Genomic DNA, 17,173 nt, shown 5'->3' on the forward strand with positions numbered 1-17,173 from the left:
ATTTCATTGCAAAGGGCAAGTTTCCATTCTTTTTGATGGCTGAGTAATATTCCACTTTATAGAAATATCAGGTCTTCTTTATCCATTCATCCACTGATGCATATCTGGGTTCTCTCCATACTTTGGCTATTGTGGACATTGCTGCTATAAACCCTGGGATCACCACATTTGTATCTTTGGGGTAAAATACCTAGCAGTACAATTGCTGGGTAGTAGGGTAGCTCAATTTTTAACTTCTCAAGGAACCTCCATACTGTTTTCCAGAGCAGCTGCACCAGCTTGCATTCCCACCAGCAGTGTAAGAGGGTTCCCCTTTCTGTACAACTTGCCAACATCTGCCATTTCCTGAATTGTTAATTTTAGCCATTCTGACTGGTGTGAGGTGGAATGTCATTATGATTTTGATTTGTATTTCACTGGTGCTAAGGGATGTTGAGCATTTTTTCATGTCTGTTGGCCATTTGTCTATCTTCTGTGGAGAAATGTTTGTTTATATCTTCTGCCCATTTCTTGACTGGATTTTTTGGGTTTTTAGGTGTTGAGTTTGATAAATTCTTTATAGATCTTGGATACTAGCCCTTTATCTGATATGTCATTTGCAAGTATCTTCTCTCATTCCGTTGGTTGCCTTTTAGTTTTGCTGACGGTTTCTCTTGCTCTGCAGAAACCTTTTGTCTTGATAAAGTTCCAATAGTTCAATATTCCTTTTTTTTTTTTTTTCTTGTCTTTGGAGACCTGTCTAGCAAGAAGTTGCTGTGGCCAAAGTCAAAGAGGTTGCTGCCTGTGTTCTCCTCTAGGATTTTGATGGAGTCCTATCTCACATTTAGGTCTTTCATTCATTTTGAGTCTATTTTCATGTAGGATATAAGAAAGTGGTCCATTTTCATTCTTCTGCATGGGTCTGTCCAATTTTCCTAAAACCATTTGTTGAAGAGACTATCTTTTCCATTGGATATTCTTTCCTGCTTTGTCAAAGATTAGTTAATCGGCCATAGAGTTGAGGGTCCATTTCTGGGTTCCCTATCCTGTTCCATTACTCTATGTGTCTGTTTTTTATGCCAGTACCATACTGTCTTGATGATTACAGCTTTGTAATACAGCTCAACTTGTGATGCCTCCAGGTTTGGTTTTCTTTTTCAATATTACTTTGGCTATTTGGGGTCTTTTCTGGTTCCACACAAATTTTAGGACTATATGCTCCAGCTCTGTGAAAAAGGTCAATGGTATTTTGATAGGGATTACAATAAATGTGTAGATCGCTCTGGATAGCATAGACATTTTAACATTTGTTCTTCCAATCTATGAGCATCCAATGTTTTTCCATTTCTTTGTGTCTTCCTCAATTTTTTTCATAAGTGGCTCTATAGTTTTCAGAGTAAGATCCATTTACCTCTTTGATTAGGCTTATTCCTAGATATCTTACGATTTTTGGTGCAATTATAAATGGGATCAATTCCCTGATTTCTCTTTCTTCTGCTTAACTGTTAGTGTATAGAAATGCAACTGATTTCTGTGCATTGATTTTATATCCTGCGATTTTGCTGAATTCTTGTATCAGTTCTAGGAAATTTCTGGTGGAGTCTTTTGGGTTTTCTACAGAGAACATCATGTTGTCTGCAAAGAGTTAAAGTTTGACTTCTTAACTGATTTGGATGACTTTTATTTTTTGTTGTTGTTTGATTGCCAAGGCTAGGATTTCCAGTACTATGTTGAACAAAACTGGTGAGAGTGGACATCACTGTCATGTTTATGACCTTAGAGGAATAGCTTTCAGTTTTTCCCCACTGAAGATGATATTTGCTGTGAGTTTTCTCTATGTGGCTTTTATGATATTGAGGTGGGTTCCCTCTATCCCTATGTGGTGGTGAATTTTAATCAAAAAGGATACTGGGGATGCCTGGGTGGCTCAGTGGTTTAGAGCCTGCTTTCAGCACAGGGTTTGATCCTGGAGTCCCAGGACTGAGTCCCACATAGGGCTCCCTGCATGGAGCCTGCTTCTCTCTCTGCCTGTGTCTCTGCCTCTCTCTCTCTCTCTCACTCTGTGTCTCTCATGAATAAAATCTTTTTTTTTTTTTTAAAAAAAGGATACTCCATTTTGTCAAATGCTTTTTTTTTTACATCTATTTAGAGAATCACATGGTTTTTGTCCTTTCTTTTATTCTTTTATTTTCTTTTATTAATGTTCTCTATCACACTGTTGTCTTGTGAATGTTGAACCACCCTTTGCAGCCTAGGAGTAAATCCCACTTGGTTATGGTAAATAATCTTTTTAATGTACTTTTGGAGCCCAGTAGCTAGTATCTCTGTTAGAATTTTTGCATCCACTTTCACCACGGTTATTGGTCTGTAATTCTTTTTGGTGGGGTCTTTTTCTGGTTTGGGGATCAAGGTAATGCTGGCCTCACAGAGTTTGGAAGTTTTCCTTCCATTTCTCTTTTTACTTTATTTATCTGGGGGTGGGGAGCGGAGAAAGAGAGAGAGAGAGAACAAGCAGAGGAGAGGAAGAAGAATCCCTGCTGAGCAGGGAGCTCAATGTGGGGCTCAATCTCAGGACCCCAGGATCATGACTTGAGCCAAAGGCAAATGCTTAATTAATTGAGCCACCAGGCACCCCTTTCCATTTCTATTTTTTGAAATAGTTTCAGGACAATAAACATTAATTCTGCTTTAAATGTTTGGTAAAATTCCACTGGGAGGCTATCTGGCCCTGAACTCTTGTTTATTGGGAGATTTTTAATGACCATTTCAATTTCCTTGCTGGTTGTGGGTCTGTTCAGGTTTTCTATTTCTTCCTATTTCAGTTTTGGTAGTTTATGTTTCTAGGAATGCATCCATTTCTTCCAGATTGCCTAATTTGTTGGCATATAATTGCTCATAGTATTCTAATTGTTTGTATTTCTTTGGTGTTGGTTGTGATCTCTCCTCTTTCATTCATGAATTTGAGTCCTTCTTTTCTTTTTGATAAATCTGGCTAGAGGTTTATTTATTAACTCTTTCAGAGAACTAGCTCCTAGTTTCGCTCATCTGTTCTGGTTGTTTTGGTTTTTACTTCATTGATTTCTGCTCTAATCTTTATTATTTATCTTCTGCTGGATTTAGGCTTTATTTGCTGTTCTTTTTCCAGCTCTTTAGGTATAAGGTTAGCTTGTGCATTTGAGACTTTTCTAATTCCTTGAGAAAGGCTTGTATTGCTATTTACTTCCCTCTTAGGACTGCCTTTGCTGCATCCCAAAGGTTTTGAACAGTTGTTTTCATTTTCATTTGTTTCCATGCATTTTCAAAACTTCTTTAATTTCCTGGTTGACCCATTCATTCTTTAGTGGGATGCTCTTTAACCTCGAAATATTCGAGTTCCTTCCAAGTTTCCTCATGTGATTGAGTTCAAGTTGCAAAGCATTGTGTTCTGAAAATATGCATGGTATAACCTCAGTCTTTTTATACTGGTTGATACATCACTGGTTGTGATGTATTCTGGAGAATGTTCCATGTGCACTCAAGAAGAATGTGTATTCTGCTGCTTTAGGGTGAAATGCTCTGAACATATCTATGAAGTCTATCAGGTACAGGGTGTCATTCAAAGCCCTTGTTTCCTTGTTGATCTTCGGCTTAGATGATGTATCCATTGCTCTGAGTGCGGTGTTAAAGTCCCCTACTATTATTGTATTATTACCAATGTGTTTCTTTAATTTTGGTACTAATTGGTTTGTATATTGGCTGCTCCCAAGTTAGGTACGTAAAGATTAACAATTGTTAGATCTTCTTGTTGGATAGACCCTTTAGTTGTGCTATAGTGCTCTTTTTCATCTTGTCACAGTCTTCGGTTTAAAATCTAATCTGGGGATCCCTGGGTGGCGCAGCAGTTTAGCGCCTGCCTTTGGCCCAGGGCGCGATCCTGGAGACCCGGGATCGAATCCCACATCGGGCTCCCGGTGCATGGAGCCTGCTTCTCTCTCTGCCTATGTCTCTGCCTCTCTTTCTGTGTGACTATCATGAATAAATAAATAAAATCTTTAAAAAAAATAAAAATAAAAATAAAATAAAATCTAATCTGTCTGATATGAAATGGCTACACCAGCTTTCCTTTGATGTCACTGGCATGATAAATGGTTCTCCACCCCCTTACTTTCAATCTGGAGATGTCTTTGGGTCTAAAATGAATCTCTTGTAATGTAAGCAGCATATCAATGGATCTTGTTTTTTTATTTATTTTTTATTTTTTTAAAGATGTTTTACTTATTTATTCATGGGGGGGGGGGGCAGAGACACAGGCAGAGGGAGAAGCAGGCTCCATGCAGGAGCCTGATGTGGGACTCGATCCTGGGACTCCAGGATTAGGCCCTGGGCCAAAGGCAGGCACTAAACCACTGAGCCACCCAGGGATCCTGGATCTTGTTTTTTAATCCATTCTGGTATCTTATGTATTTTGATTGGAGCATTCAGTCCATTTACATTCAGAGTAGTTACTGAAAGATGAATTTAGTGCCATTGTATTACCTATAAAGTCAATGCTCCTATAAATTGTTTCTATTCCCTTCTGGTCTATTGTTATTTTTGTGCTCTCTTTGCTTACAGGATCAACTTTAATATTTCTTGCAGGGCTGATTTAGTGTTCACACATTTCTTTAGTTTTTTATTGTCCTGGAAGCTATTCATCTCTTCTAGCATAACTGAATGACAGCCTTACTGGATAAAGTATTCTTGGCTGCATATTTTCCCCACTTACCATGCTGGATATATCAAGGCAGTTCTTTCTGATCTGCCAGGTCTCTGTGGATAGGTCTGCTGCCAGCCTTATATGTCTACCCTTGTAGGTTAAGGACCTCTTATCTTGAGCTACTTTCAGGATTTTCTCTTCATTTTTGAAATTTGCAAAACTTCACTATTATATGTCAAAGTGTTGACCTACTTTTAACTGATTTTGAGGGTGGTTCTCTGTGCCTCCTGGACTTGAATGCCTGTTTCCTTCCCCAGAGTAGTAAGTTCTCAGCTGTAATTTGTTCAAAAAAACCTTCTGCCCCTCTCTCCCATCCGTCATCTTCTGGGACCCTTAATATCTGGATATTATTCTGCTTCATGGACTTGCTGAGTTCTCTAAGTCTCCCTTTGTGATTCAGTCATTTTCTTTCTCTCTTCTTTTCAGCTTCCTTATTTTCCATCATTTTATCTTCTCTATCACTGACATGCTGTTCTACCTCACTCATTCTCATTTTTATAGCCTCCATTTGGGACTGCATCTTGATACTAGCATTTTTAATTTTGGCCCAAATAGATTTTAGCTATTTTATTTCTACAGTAAGGGATTCTATAGTGTCTTCTATGCTTTTTTCAAGCCCAGCTAGTATCTTTATAATCATTGTTTTAAATTCTAGTTCAGACATCTTACTTATGCCTGTATTGATTAAATCTCTGGCAGTGAATACTACCTTCTGTTCTTTCTTTTGGGGTGAATTTCTCCATTTCATCATTTTCATCAGAAAAGAATAAAAGAGAAAAAATAACAATAACAATAATGATAACAGAAAAAACAAACAAGGAACAAAACAAATTTAAAAATTAGATCTGGGGTGTGTTTTGGTCTGTTGTTACAAGAAACTAGTTCCCAAAATTTAAGAAAAAAGGAGACACAAAATAAAATAAGAAACACTAAGGAAACAAAAAATATATATAGTGTATATATAAAAATAAAAATTCAAAAAGAATTGAAAAATAATAACTGAAAAAAAATACTGAAAGACTAAAGAATAAAAAAACAATGGATGCTATTTATTGTTTTCCCCAAGAGCTTTGTAGCCCGTTATGACCAGTAAATTTAGTGTGAGCCAGTTGTTCATACTAGTCTTCTGGGGGAGGGGCCCATTGCACTGATTCTCAGGTGTACTTGCCCTAGTGGAAATTCATCTCCAGTGCACAGGGAGGCAGGGCTCAGTGTAAGTAGCTCTGGATTCTTCTATGTGGTACTACTTTGCTTCCTGAAGGCTTTCAGCACTGACAGGAGCGATGAAAATGGTGGCGCACTGATCTCTAGCCCTGGAGCTGAAAGTTCATATCCCCGCTTCAGTGAGCCCACACAGAAAAGCAGTCCTTCACTCTTGTCTCGCGGGGTTCCATCAAAACTCTGTGTTCACCTGGCCTGTGCCCGAGTGTTTTTATCTCGGGCACATGACTGAGTTTCAAAACTCCAAATTTTATGGATACCTCTGGTGCGGACCCATGCTCTTTCTCCCAGAGGAGGGAAGGGGTCTCTCCATGCTTTTGCCTTTTGCTGGACCCCTGCCAGAAAAGTGGTCACATGACGGTACAGTGATTCACAGTTTATGGCAACACAGAGCAGAAAGGCAGCACCTAGACCTGCTGTTTTCAGCCATTTTCCCCACTCTTGTGCCTGGGAACTCTGCCACACTCAGGCACCCCTGTTCTTCTCATGATCCTGAGGATCCTGAGACCATGCTGAGGAGCCTGGGTTTCTGCCTCACTTTGCCACCCAAGCACCTTTAACCCTGGGACATTCGCCACCATCGCAGACTTCTAAAAGTTCTAATTTTTTTGTTAATGATTTTATTTATTTATTTATTTATTCATGAGATACACAGAGAGGCAGAGACATAGGCAGAAGGAGAAGAAGGTTCCCCGTGGGGACCCCCATGCAGGACTCCATCACGACCAGAGCCGAAGGCAGACGCTCAACCACTGAGCCACTCAGGCGCCCCTAAAAGTTTGAATTTTTCACTCGACAGCTTTTAATACTTACTGGTACCCTCCTTAAGGAGGCTCCCCTCCCTCCATCATATCCTGAGGTATCTCACCCAAGATCCAAGTCTCTATACCTCCTACCTTCCAAAAAGTGTTCACTTTTTTTACTTGCAGAGTTGCAGCATTTCTTTTCTCAGACCTCTGATTTTCACAGGTACTCAGAATGGAAGCTATCTAGCTGTATTCGAAGGGACCAAACTTAGGGTCCCTGACTCCTTTAACTCCACCCCCTATTCCTAAACTTCCTTATAAAGGATTTAACATAACAAAATGATTCCCTAGCTGTCCATTCTGCCCCTGTTCCTCACTCCTCCTCTCTAAAGCCTTCTCCAAGACCAGAAAACATAGACCATGGGGCCCAGGGCAGCAGAGAAATCACAGCTCACACTTACTGAGTGATTACTATGTCCTGGGCACAGTTAGAAAAGTTTAATATTCATTAATCTTCACAAACTTTCTACGAGATAAATACTCTTATTATCCCAATTTACAGATGAGTTAAATAATCTGTCTAGGGTCATATTGTGAGTAAATGGTAGAAGTAGATTTGAACCCATTCAATCTGGTTCTAGAATGTATGTCCTTCCTTACTGCTATGCTTCACTATGTATGTCAAGAGGAAAAGCACAGAGCTTCATACCATCTCCCTAAGCCACCCATGCGTGTCCAGGAGACTATACTGGAGTCTCGGAAAAGGACACTCTCAGAAGAGCAGGGAACCACTGCACACTGCAGCCTCTGGACTCAGATGAATAGGTAGACCCAGGGAAGTCTGGATAGAGGATGAAGACAAGAGGCTTGAGAGCCCCATGCTCCTTGCTGTCATGGACAGGGAGCCTGTGCCAGTTCCCTGGTTCTGACAGAGCTGGCTATGTTCTGCAAGAACAGGGCCCGTCACGAGAAGGCGAGAGTCGGAGTGTATAGGCATGCTGTGTTCAAAAAGAAATTCAATGCAAAACAAGCACCCAGGTTCCACATACACAACAGTTTCTAGCCAAACTGCAGAGCTGCGAAGACTACTTCCCAGCTACCTCAGCAGAGTAATCTGCTTTCCTCAGCATTCTCCTGCTTGAAAACTCTGGCTCCCACCTTCCTGCTTCCTCCAGCCAGCACACTGGTCTGTGCACTCTCCGGGCCTGGTAATGAGGCACTGCTTCAGAAATCTGCATAGAATAAACATGCTTTCTGCTAGCCAATCCTGTTCTGCAAGGACCCTGACTTGTGGACTTGATGTGCATGGTTAGAAACAAGGTGCCCAGTTCTTTCCTTCCCCACCAACACATGGGGGAATACCTTTCTAACATTTCCTTCTAGACACCACTCCAGGGAGTAGAGAAATAGAAGCCCTGCAAATATGAGCCCCAAACTCATAGTCCCTGCTACCTGCCTCATCTCTAGCAGTCTGAAAGCCTTGTGCTTATACCCTTCTCCTCCTGGTGCCTTCCTGCTCTTCTTAACTACCTCTGGAGAGAGCACTCCATCCCCTCACCCTCAGTCTTCCCACAGGTGCAGCCATCCTCAGGATTCTTACCTTGGGGAATCTTTCTTTGTATACATGATTCATCATTATTATTTCACTGTCAAAGGAAACTGGGGACCGTCCAGGACTAAATAAGAAAGAAAAAATTGTGTTATTTTAGTGCCATGGATCTCTCAAGAAGAAAGATAACCATTCCCAGAGTCCTTGCCCTCCCACTGTCTGCAGTACACCCACACACCTTAATGCATGCTGAGTTCTAGAGTCTTCCTTTTTCCTGAAGTTCCCAGGACACCTTGTTTGACTCAAAATGGTGCCATCTGGAACTAGGCTACCTTCCTATAAGAAGCCTGGTTTTCACAAAGACCTCTGCCAGGGCCTGAAAAGGCCCAAAAGGAGGAAACCACTCCTGAGTCTACTCCTAGGTGGCTTTCCTAGGATGACCTCCCCAGAACAGGGCTCTCTGGGCTTTCTTTGCTTTGGCCAGTGGAGTTGAGCATACCCCAGCATGGGGTTCTAGGAATCAAATCAAATAAAACTACCACCAAAACAAACAAACAAAAAAACAAACAAACAAAAAAACAAAGGAAAACGGTATAAACCTATATCCTTTCCCAAACAAGCTGCAGCCAAGGAGGCTAACTTAGGCTCTGACCTGGGGGATAAATGAGGCCAATCCAGCCTGCAGTGAGTTATTAGCCTGGGTCACCTAAATATTCCTCTTTGGCCCATATGTAGTTACATCTTCTTAAAGGATTTCAAAGTTTGAGTCACACAAATAAATCGGTATTTGGATCCTGGCCAGTTTGGTTCCCCTGACGTGTTACCCTAGCTGAGCTAGGTTCAGAATTGTCCTGCTCTGCCTTTCTTCCCTGGAATGGGCCATGGTCTGCCTGATGTATCAATACATATTACCAAGTATTTTAAGAGTAATACAGCAGGGACTTCCTGAGATACTATATCCCTCTCAGTCTCAAATGGCCTCAAACGAACCCTTTACCCTGTGGATTCAGAGAGCACCAAGATTCAGGTATTCCTCTGAGTGAGACAAAGAAGGGCACTGGGATCCACACTCCACAAAAACTCAAATTTGTGTTTTTGATCCTCTGCACAACAGTCCCAGTGATCATCTGCATCAGTCTCTGAACTTGAACCAGTCCTTGTGGTCTGGCTCAGCTCACTTCCTGATATTCAGAGTAGAAACATTATCTGAGGGCATTCTTCCTGGGAGGCCCTGCTCCTCTGTGCTCCTACCTCAAACATATTAGCCAATTAATTATTTCCCAGGGGCTCTGGAAAGCTGAACTCTGTCATTAAAGCCATGCCCATTTTAATTTCCATCCTCTTCCTCAACCTGGAATTCTGGCATAGTTTTACCAGCTAATGCCAAAGGAAAGAGCTAATTGAAGGAATTCAGAGTTAAGTAGTTGCCACAGACACTGTTTGGCATACAAAGCCTAAATTATTTACTCTCTTGCGCTTTATAGAAAATCTGCCTATTCCTATGCTGTGCAAACAAGCTGAGCTCCACAGATCCTAGGGTTGCAGGCAGAGAGCAGTCCTCACCTGAGGCTGCGAGAGCGCGGCCGCATGGCTGGGGACTGCCGTCCCTCCTCATCTGGTACACTCTCTGTGCTGAAATGCTTCGTCAAAAAGTGCAGCTCATCAGCTGTAGGCTGGAAGGGCAACTGGTGCAGCTTTTCCTGTGAGGAACATGATGACTAGAGGGAAAAACATTAACAAGCAGCATTACAGACACGTCTGAGGCAAGTCCAGGAACAGACAGGACTTTCCAGTCAGTGTAAACCCACAGGTAACCCAAAGCAGGCCTTCTCTGCCTTGCTCCTTTTAGCCTCCCCTGGGCATGATTCCTCCCCTACTCCCTCAGAGCCTTCAGTCCTGAGGAAGCCAAGATACTAGGAGCCTTCATGAGTCTTGCAGGCAGTTGGACCCAGACATTCATAAGGTGTGGGAGCTCCATAACTACCTACGGAACTTCTTTCGGTGGTAAAGAGCAGATTTTTCTGCATGGATGCTTTGCCCTCAGTGAAGCTTTTGGCTAGTCAGGATGGCAAGAAATTAATAAACCATGCTTCCTGGCTTAGGAACTGCTCCAGGTATACCCAGCCTACAAATGTTGGGAGAACTCATTAATGCTTCCTTTCGGCTGTTACCCACAGGACAACTGGCAGCGCTGAGGTTATGAAGGCTGTGACCAGACTCCAGGAACACGAGTAGGCAAGAAAATCCAGCAAGGAAGAAAATTACTTTTAGATCTGGAACCCAAAGACTAGACCTGACCTGAAAACAATGAAGAATCCAACATGGCCCAATGACTGAGTTTCCAGACAAGAGCCCACTGCCAACCACAACAGACCACCTGAGGAAGTGAGCCATGCCACTGCAGGCACCCCACAGACACAGCGACTGCTGTGACAGCCCTATACAGCACCAGAATCGGTGATATCCTCCTTTCTTGACAAGACTGGCTAAGAGAGCAGGCAACTCTAACATCATTGGCTTAGTTTCTGTTCATCAGCTGATGAGGAACCTGGGGTTTAAATATCTAAATCCATTTAGAGTCAAAGCTGCAGCACCACACTAAGAAAACTCTGTTGCCACAAGTGAGTCTCAATACCAAGTGAAAAATCAGAATTTTTGTGGGGGGTGGGGCAAACAGCACAGGCTTCTGCCATGGAATGCTGTAATACATGAAGCCGGAAACAGTTAATGGGAGGCCTCCACAAGGCTCTGTCTTGGCCACATTTTTGGAAATGGTTTGTATAGAGGCTGCAAAAGGTATCTTCACCCAACTGCCACTAACAGGAAGTAAAATTGGTATTTTAAAGTATCCCAATAAAATAAGCAGCAGCCATCGGTTGAGTCTATTAAAACTTATTGGTCAGAAAAAACAAAAAACTTATTGGTCAGATATATTTATCATATATATGTATGTATGTATGTATGTACACACATACATACATATACATGACTCTTGCCTGTCTGGGTAAAGGATTACCCAGTAAACTTTTTTTTTTTTTAACCAGGTAAAAAGTTACCTGTCTGGGTAAAGGATTATGGGGAAAGAGGTATTTATCAGGAAAAGATCGATGCTTAACTGCTGCTAAAAGACCAATGAGATCTTTGGATTAATTTATGAGCTATATCTAGGTCAAGGGAGGAAATGATACTCCTTCTACCTGCTTGGGAGTCACAAATGTCAACAAGCTGCCCTGAGAAGACCTGAAGAATGGGGGAGGACATAGGGAATGGGCCACTCAGCCTGCTGCCCAACCCAGCCTGCAAAGCCTACAGTACTTACTATTTGGCTCTTTACAGAAAAAGTTTGCCAATCTTGTCAACCTGGCTTCAGTTAAAACTTGTTCAATGAGTCTCATTTTACGGTCAATTGTGCATAGCATTAATTAAGACATCTGTTGTGTTTTAGGCTAAAACTGTCTCTAAAAAAATATAACTAGAGGCCTTGGAGACAAGCCCAGGTTTTTTGCTGATACACATCAGACTTGAATATCAAATAACAATCATCCTTCCCATGTTTTTTTAAAAGGAAAAGGTGAAAGAAGAGAAAGAGGGTCCATCAGGCCTTTGGGACACACCAACTGCTCTTGGCTTCAGTTCTAGAAATAAGTGGGGAAATAGGTGAAACATACTTAGGATCCCCCGTGTCTGGCAAAGCAAAAGTCTATCCTCAAGCCCTCCTCTGATTCCACTTAGAAAAACTGATGCCCAGAGAACATTCTGGTTAGTTCTTTCCAAAGTTGTTTGGATCTGGCTATAGCTGTTAAGGGTCACCACTGCCCCACTCAGCCTCATCCCAAGTAACCTTTTTGAGTTTGGCTTTGGAGGAAAAATTGAGAACCACTTTGCAACACTGTAGGGATAGGCAGCAATAATCTGTAGGAAAGTAATTCCTCGGAGTGAAGGAGGCAGAGCCACGGATTTGGCTACTTACTGAAACAGTAGAGCTAGGAGTGTTGGTTCCATAGCCTGAAGAAGGCAAAGAGGCCAAAGACCAGCGCCGTCCATCAGTCCTATGTAAGATTAAGAATATTAGGCAGTTTCTACAGGACCCCACCCTGAGCCCTGGACCTGCCTGTCTTTCCATCAGCACTGTTTTTGGGCAGTTGGTTCACTGGTAGGCTCTTCCTTATCTCTAGACAGTATTGCTTGGTCTAGTACATGCTCTCACATCTCTCTCCTACATGGAGCCTATAGTCATGTGTTTTCCACCATAAAGACAAACATCTCTAACTAAAAAGGAGTCCATGACTTCGACATAAGAATACTGTGGTTCTGAAATTAAAAAAAAAAAAATCTTCATAGTCTCAATATATTCGCTTTTATTTATTTTTTCAACATATTCACTTTTAGAGAAGTAATGACAGAGGACTCCAGCTAAAGGCACCACCACAAACACAGAAATGCCACTGAAATGCAGCTTTTCCCTTTTTTGAAGGCTCCATGTGAAAGGCTCTTTGGTCTTTCCCAGGCCACTGGATAGACAAGGAAGAACTGGACCGCCATCTGGGTCGGAGTGTGAATCAATCATTGGCAACCAGTCAAAAGTTACCTAAGATCCATTAGGACCCATAAAACCAGTCATTGAGAATGTTTAACCTCATGAAAAAAGACTGAGGTGGTATATCCTTAGCTGTATATAACATTTTGGAGCAGGTTTCCCGCTGCTCTGGAGAGGATGCATCTCAAAGTTCTCATCACAGAGAACCAGTTATTTGTTTTGCTATGGAGGAGAAAGCTCAAGCAAGTATCTGGTTTGAAGCTTTTATAAATTACATGGATAGATGATTCTTTCCTGGACTAAGGGATGTGCTGTAACACAAGTGTTTTTTCTTGTGAAGCATGGTAGTATAGGAGAAAATTTCTTTGCTGTGACCACAGAACCTTAGAACATTAGCAATGGAGGACCTTTAAAATTTAAATACCCTCAATCTTCAGAGAAAACACTAGTCCCAGGGATTTGGGTGATGTAGTCCAGGCCTCACAGTTAAGGGAGGTGAGGAGAGGCGGGGAGAGGAAGAAGAAAGGGGACTCAATCTTGCCAGGGCTTTTCCCTTCGAAGCACTCCTCCCCACCCCCACCAATACCAAGCAGGTTTTCCTACTATATACTCTGCAAGAGGACAGCCCAAGGTTCCATGCCACATGCAGCTGATTAAACTTCATGCCACCCAGGCAGTTAGTTCTGCTGGAACCTAGTCTCTGAGGCAAAGAAATGTCCAGGAGGCTGCTCAAACATGATGTTCTCTCTGACCTCTTTTGTTTGGTTCTGGGAGCTCTATATAAGAAAGCAAGTCAATTCTGGGAAAATAGAGCTCAGCAAAGATAGTACTAGTCTAACTCAGGGAGGAGTTTCCCAAACCATTGTCAAATGCCTCCATTTCCTCTGTCTGGTTATCTCGCTGAGTGAGTGAGGAAATTTGTGGGAATGAGGGTGACTTGTCCCTAGGCTCAGAAACCTGGAACCATTCAGCAATTCCTGCCTTTAAGTATATGAGCTCTGAGCCTTGGTTCCAGCAGGGGGTTCCCTTATGGCCTCTTTGCTAGATTTAAAAAGCCAAATGTTCATACCCACAGTCAGAGAAGACTCATTACAACCAGTTCTCACCAAGCACAATACCATAAACCATACTGTCTGGCCATGCATAGCAGTTTCCCAGCCCTTCTCCCCATCATGTCCACTATTACCTGTCTGTTCTGTGGCCATGGCTGCAGTGAAAAGACATATAATTGTGAGAATCAAATGGAACCAGAGAGACTAATCTGTTTAAACCCTGGCATTTGGTCAAGTGCAACAGGAACAAACTTTCTGTTTAGGAATGTGTGGAAGTTTGAAGGATTAATGGATCTATCCTTAGCATTTCATTAAATCTGTGTTTTGTGATATTCCAAACCCATATGATCCTGTAAGGTTCAAGCCTGACCTCAGTAACCTAGCAAACAATTCCTGAGTACCCTGTTTGGCAGGGCTGAAGTCTTCTTCCCCACCCCTACAAACACCTAGCTGCTTTATCTACTATGTCCTTTTAAGAGGACAGCCCAGAGTTCCATGTTCCATGCACATGACTCAAACTTCATGCCACCTGAATGATAGGCCTGTTTGAATCTCATGGTAATACCAGGTCCCCAAATTCCTTAGTTGATCCTACTCCTAAAGCCCAGATAATGAGGTAGACACAAGAGCACCAAAGGAAAATGCTATTCCTTCTGCCTACAATGGTCTATACCCATGTCCTCCCTTTCAACATGGCAGGCTCACTCTTATCCTCCAGTTCTTAGCTTAAAATTCAATCTCCTTCAGAGAGGCCTTACATGACCACCCTGTATAGATCCTCCCGCCCCATTCCCTTCCTATGCTTTCATGCAGCATCATGTTCTTTCACTTCATGGTATTTATCACAGTTTATAACTATGAATGTTTGCTTGTTCATTATTCTTTCCCATCACTCATTCAACCAAAAAGCACTGAGTAAGTGCTTTTTATACACCAGGAGACACAGCTTTCAATATATTAAGGGATCTCTATTAAAGGTACCTTTATTCTGGTTGAGGGGAGATAGAAAATAAGCAAATAAGAAAATATCAGATATTGAAAAGTATTAGTGTGAAAATAAAACTAGATGATTTGAGGAAAATCAGGAGTGGGACCCTTTATGTTACATAGTTAGGAAAGGCCTCTCTGAGAAGTTGACACTTAAGAAATAAAAGATGAGAAATAAAAGAATGAGTTAACTAAGTTAAGATCTGAGAAAACAGCCTTCCTTACAAAGGGGGTGCACAGACTCTACTAAGTCTACTGTCTCAAGAAAGTAGGAACTATGTTTTTTAAAAGAATTATGGCTATATTGTTACGATTACATCACTAGTTACCCGGCACAGTACCAAGGCATACTGGGTGCTCAGTAAACATTTACTGAATGAATGGGAAATGACTCAATGCCATTTATAGAGATTGGTCACAGACAGACCTTGCTGTCCCAGCATAGACATATGAGGCTACAGTTCATACATGAGACAGGAAATCTAGGATAAGAAAGACTTTCCAGCTAGGCTAGAAAGACAAATATGTCAATCCAGCATAGTCCTACCTGGATCCTTGGTTAACTAACTGTAAGTTACACAGGGTGGGAGAGATCTGTCCATGGAACAAACTTAGATGACATTTGTTTTGAATGAATGACAACAAGGGGGACTCAAGTCAACTATCCAACAACTCCCAACCAGTCCATGTTCACATCCTTTTCAGCTATATAGAATCATGAAGAGGAAGGGAGTAGATTTTTTCTGGGTTGTCATTTGAAGAGTGAGTTAATGCTGTTTCAAAGAATGTACTCTTTTTCTGTTATCTTTTAAAAAAGGAATTTAAGTACAGAAACTGCTCTGGCATCAAGCTGCATAGATCATTTTGTGTCCACTAAAGGTTCCAAATCTGGAGCCATGATTTGTCTGGAGGACTTAATGCCAAAGACTGGCTCTAATCAAGAATACTTTTAAGAATAAAAAATAAAGTCAAAGAACATGAACTCTGGCAAGAAAGAATTTTAGAAAACATTTTAAAAAGTAAAATCATTTTCTGTGGAGCCTTGGTATGCAGTTTGGATGAATTCATCTCAGTTAGCTCAGAACGTCTCAAGAGGCCCTGGCAATGGACTGAGCTGTCAGGACTGCTAAAATGTTCCAGGGATAAGTTTATATCACTTCCAGAGGAGTGAGATGCAAGGAAGAATATAAGCATGGCCCTGAAATACACCAAATATTTTCCGGATTCATGAGAGGATAAGTGAAGACTCTGTAGTTTCTTTTTCCCCTGGGAAAGAAGCAAATGAGGCCACCTCCAGCAGCTCAGAATTAGCTGAGAAAGGTTAATACCTTGGGTTCCCCTGGGAAGAGAGGCCATTTTCTCACTGATTATGCTAGGATAGCTCTTGGTCAAGAGTATAATGTTCTGGAACGTACCCTAGGAAACCAGGGACTTGTGATCATAAAAATAAACTCACTTCTTGCCCATTCAAAGAACTGCTACACACATTTGTCATAGAGGAGGTTTTCTATCAACTTACCTACGGGCAGGAACAAAGGAAAAGTGAGCAGGTGCACTTGGAGAGAAATTCCGGGGGCTATCCAAAGGACTGTTACCTGTGGGTGGGGAAAGGGAAAGAAACCCTCTGTGAAGTCTGTTTCTGAGGAGGACTGAGGCAACTTTCAGGGAAGAAATCTCCCCCTAGCACTGGCAATTAGCACTCAAGTGGTTATGTATTCAGGCCCACCATCAGTTCAACAATTCCCTCTTTGTAAAAGTTTGGTAGCCCAGAGGTTTCTCCCTTGTTTCCAAGTTGCCTGTAACCATCTGTCTCTCAGACATCCATTCTAGTTATAGCAGCAACTGGCCAATTTCCTGCCCTCCTAAGGATACCTCAGGCTCAAATCTGCTTAAGCAAGTTAACCCAACTTTCCAAAGTCTTGAAGAACTCATTCAATGAGATGCTTATTGATGCAGATGCTTCAACATTTCTTGAAAGGCAACAAGACTCCTTCCTGGTCTAAAAGCCTCTTGGACATATATCTCTGTAAACTGCATCCAAGGCTAACCCAGAAATATGCATGCTTAAGAGAAACTTAAGTTCTCTGGTGGGGACTTAGGATAGCAGCATTCCTTAAAAGAGACCAAACACCAGGCCCCTCAGTAGGCAAAGCATGCACAACCTCATCATGGTATAGGAATTACCTCCATTCCCTTATTAGTTTTCACATGTTCCCTGTAACTTGCTAACATACAGCACAGAAGGTTCGAACAAAACCATGCTTACCTTTGCACTAGTCACAATAGTTCTTGGACCTAAGACTGCCATATTTCTCTGGCCTAACTTCCAGGGGGGTTAGTATTCAGAAGCTTCTGATGGCAGAAGCT

The 17,173-nt window shown here is 41.9% G+C and overlaps 1 protein-coding gene across 14 annotated transcripts in view; it reads right to left on the reverse strand.

Annotated features, from left to right (window-relative positions):
- MAST2 (microtubule associated serine/threonine kinase 2) overlaps positions 1 to 17,173 on the reverse strand; it is a 205,196-nt gene that overhangs the window by 23,118 nt on the left and 164,905 nt on the right. For 11 of the 14 annotated variants that reach the window (XM_077845129.1, XM_077845136.1, XM_077845128.1 and 8 more), the window contains 5 exons: positions 16,326 to 16,401; positions 13,954 to 13,974; positions 12,201 to 12,279; positions 9,794 to 9,948; positions 8,282 to 8,357 (listed from right to left, as the gene is read on the reverse strand). In XM_077845129.1, the coding sequence (XP_077701255.1) occupies positions 8,282 to 8,357; positions 9,794 to 9,948; positions 12,201 to 12,279; positions 13,954 to 13,974; positions 16,326 to 16,401 (407 nt within the window). The remainder of the gene's footprint in view (positions 1 to 8,281; positions 8,358 to 9,793; positions 9,949 to 12,200; positions 12,280 to 13,953; positions 13,975 to 16,325; positions 16,402 to 17,173) is intronic. The other 3 variants (XM_077845135.1, XM_077845130.1, XM_077845134.1) reach the window with 1 other exon arrangement.

Source organism: Canis aureus, chromosome 13 (assembly GCF_053574225.1).
Source record: "Canis aureus isolate CA01 chromosome 13, VMU_Caureus_v.1.0, whole genome shotgun sequence".
Lineage (NCBI taxonomy): Eukaryota > Metazoa > Chordata > Mammalia > Carnivora > Canidae > Canis > Canis aureus.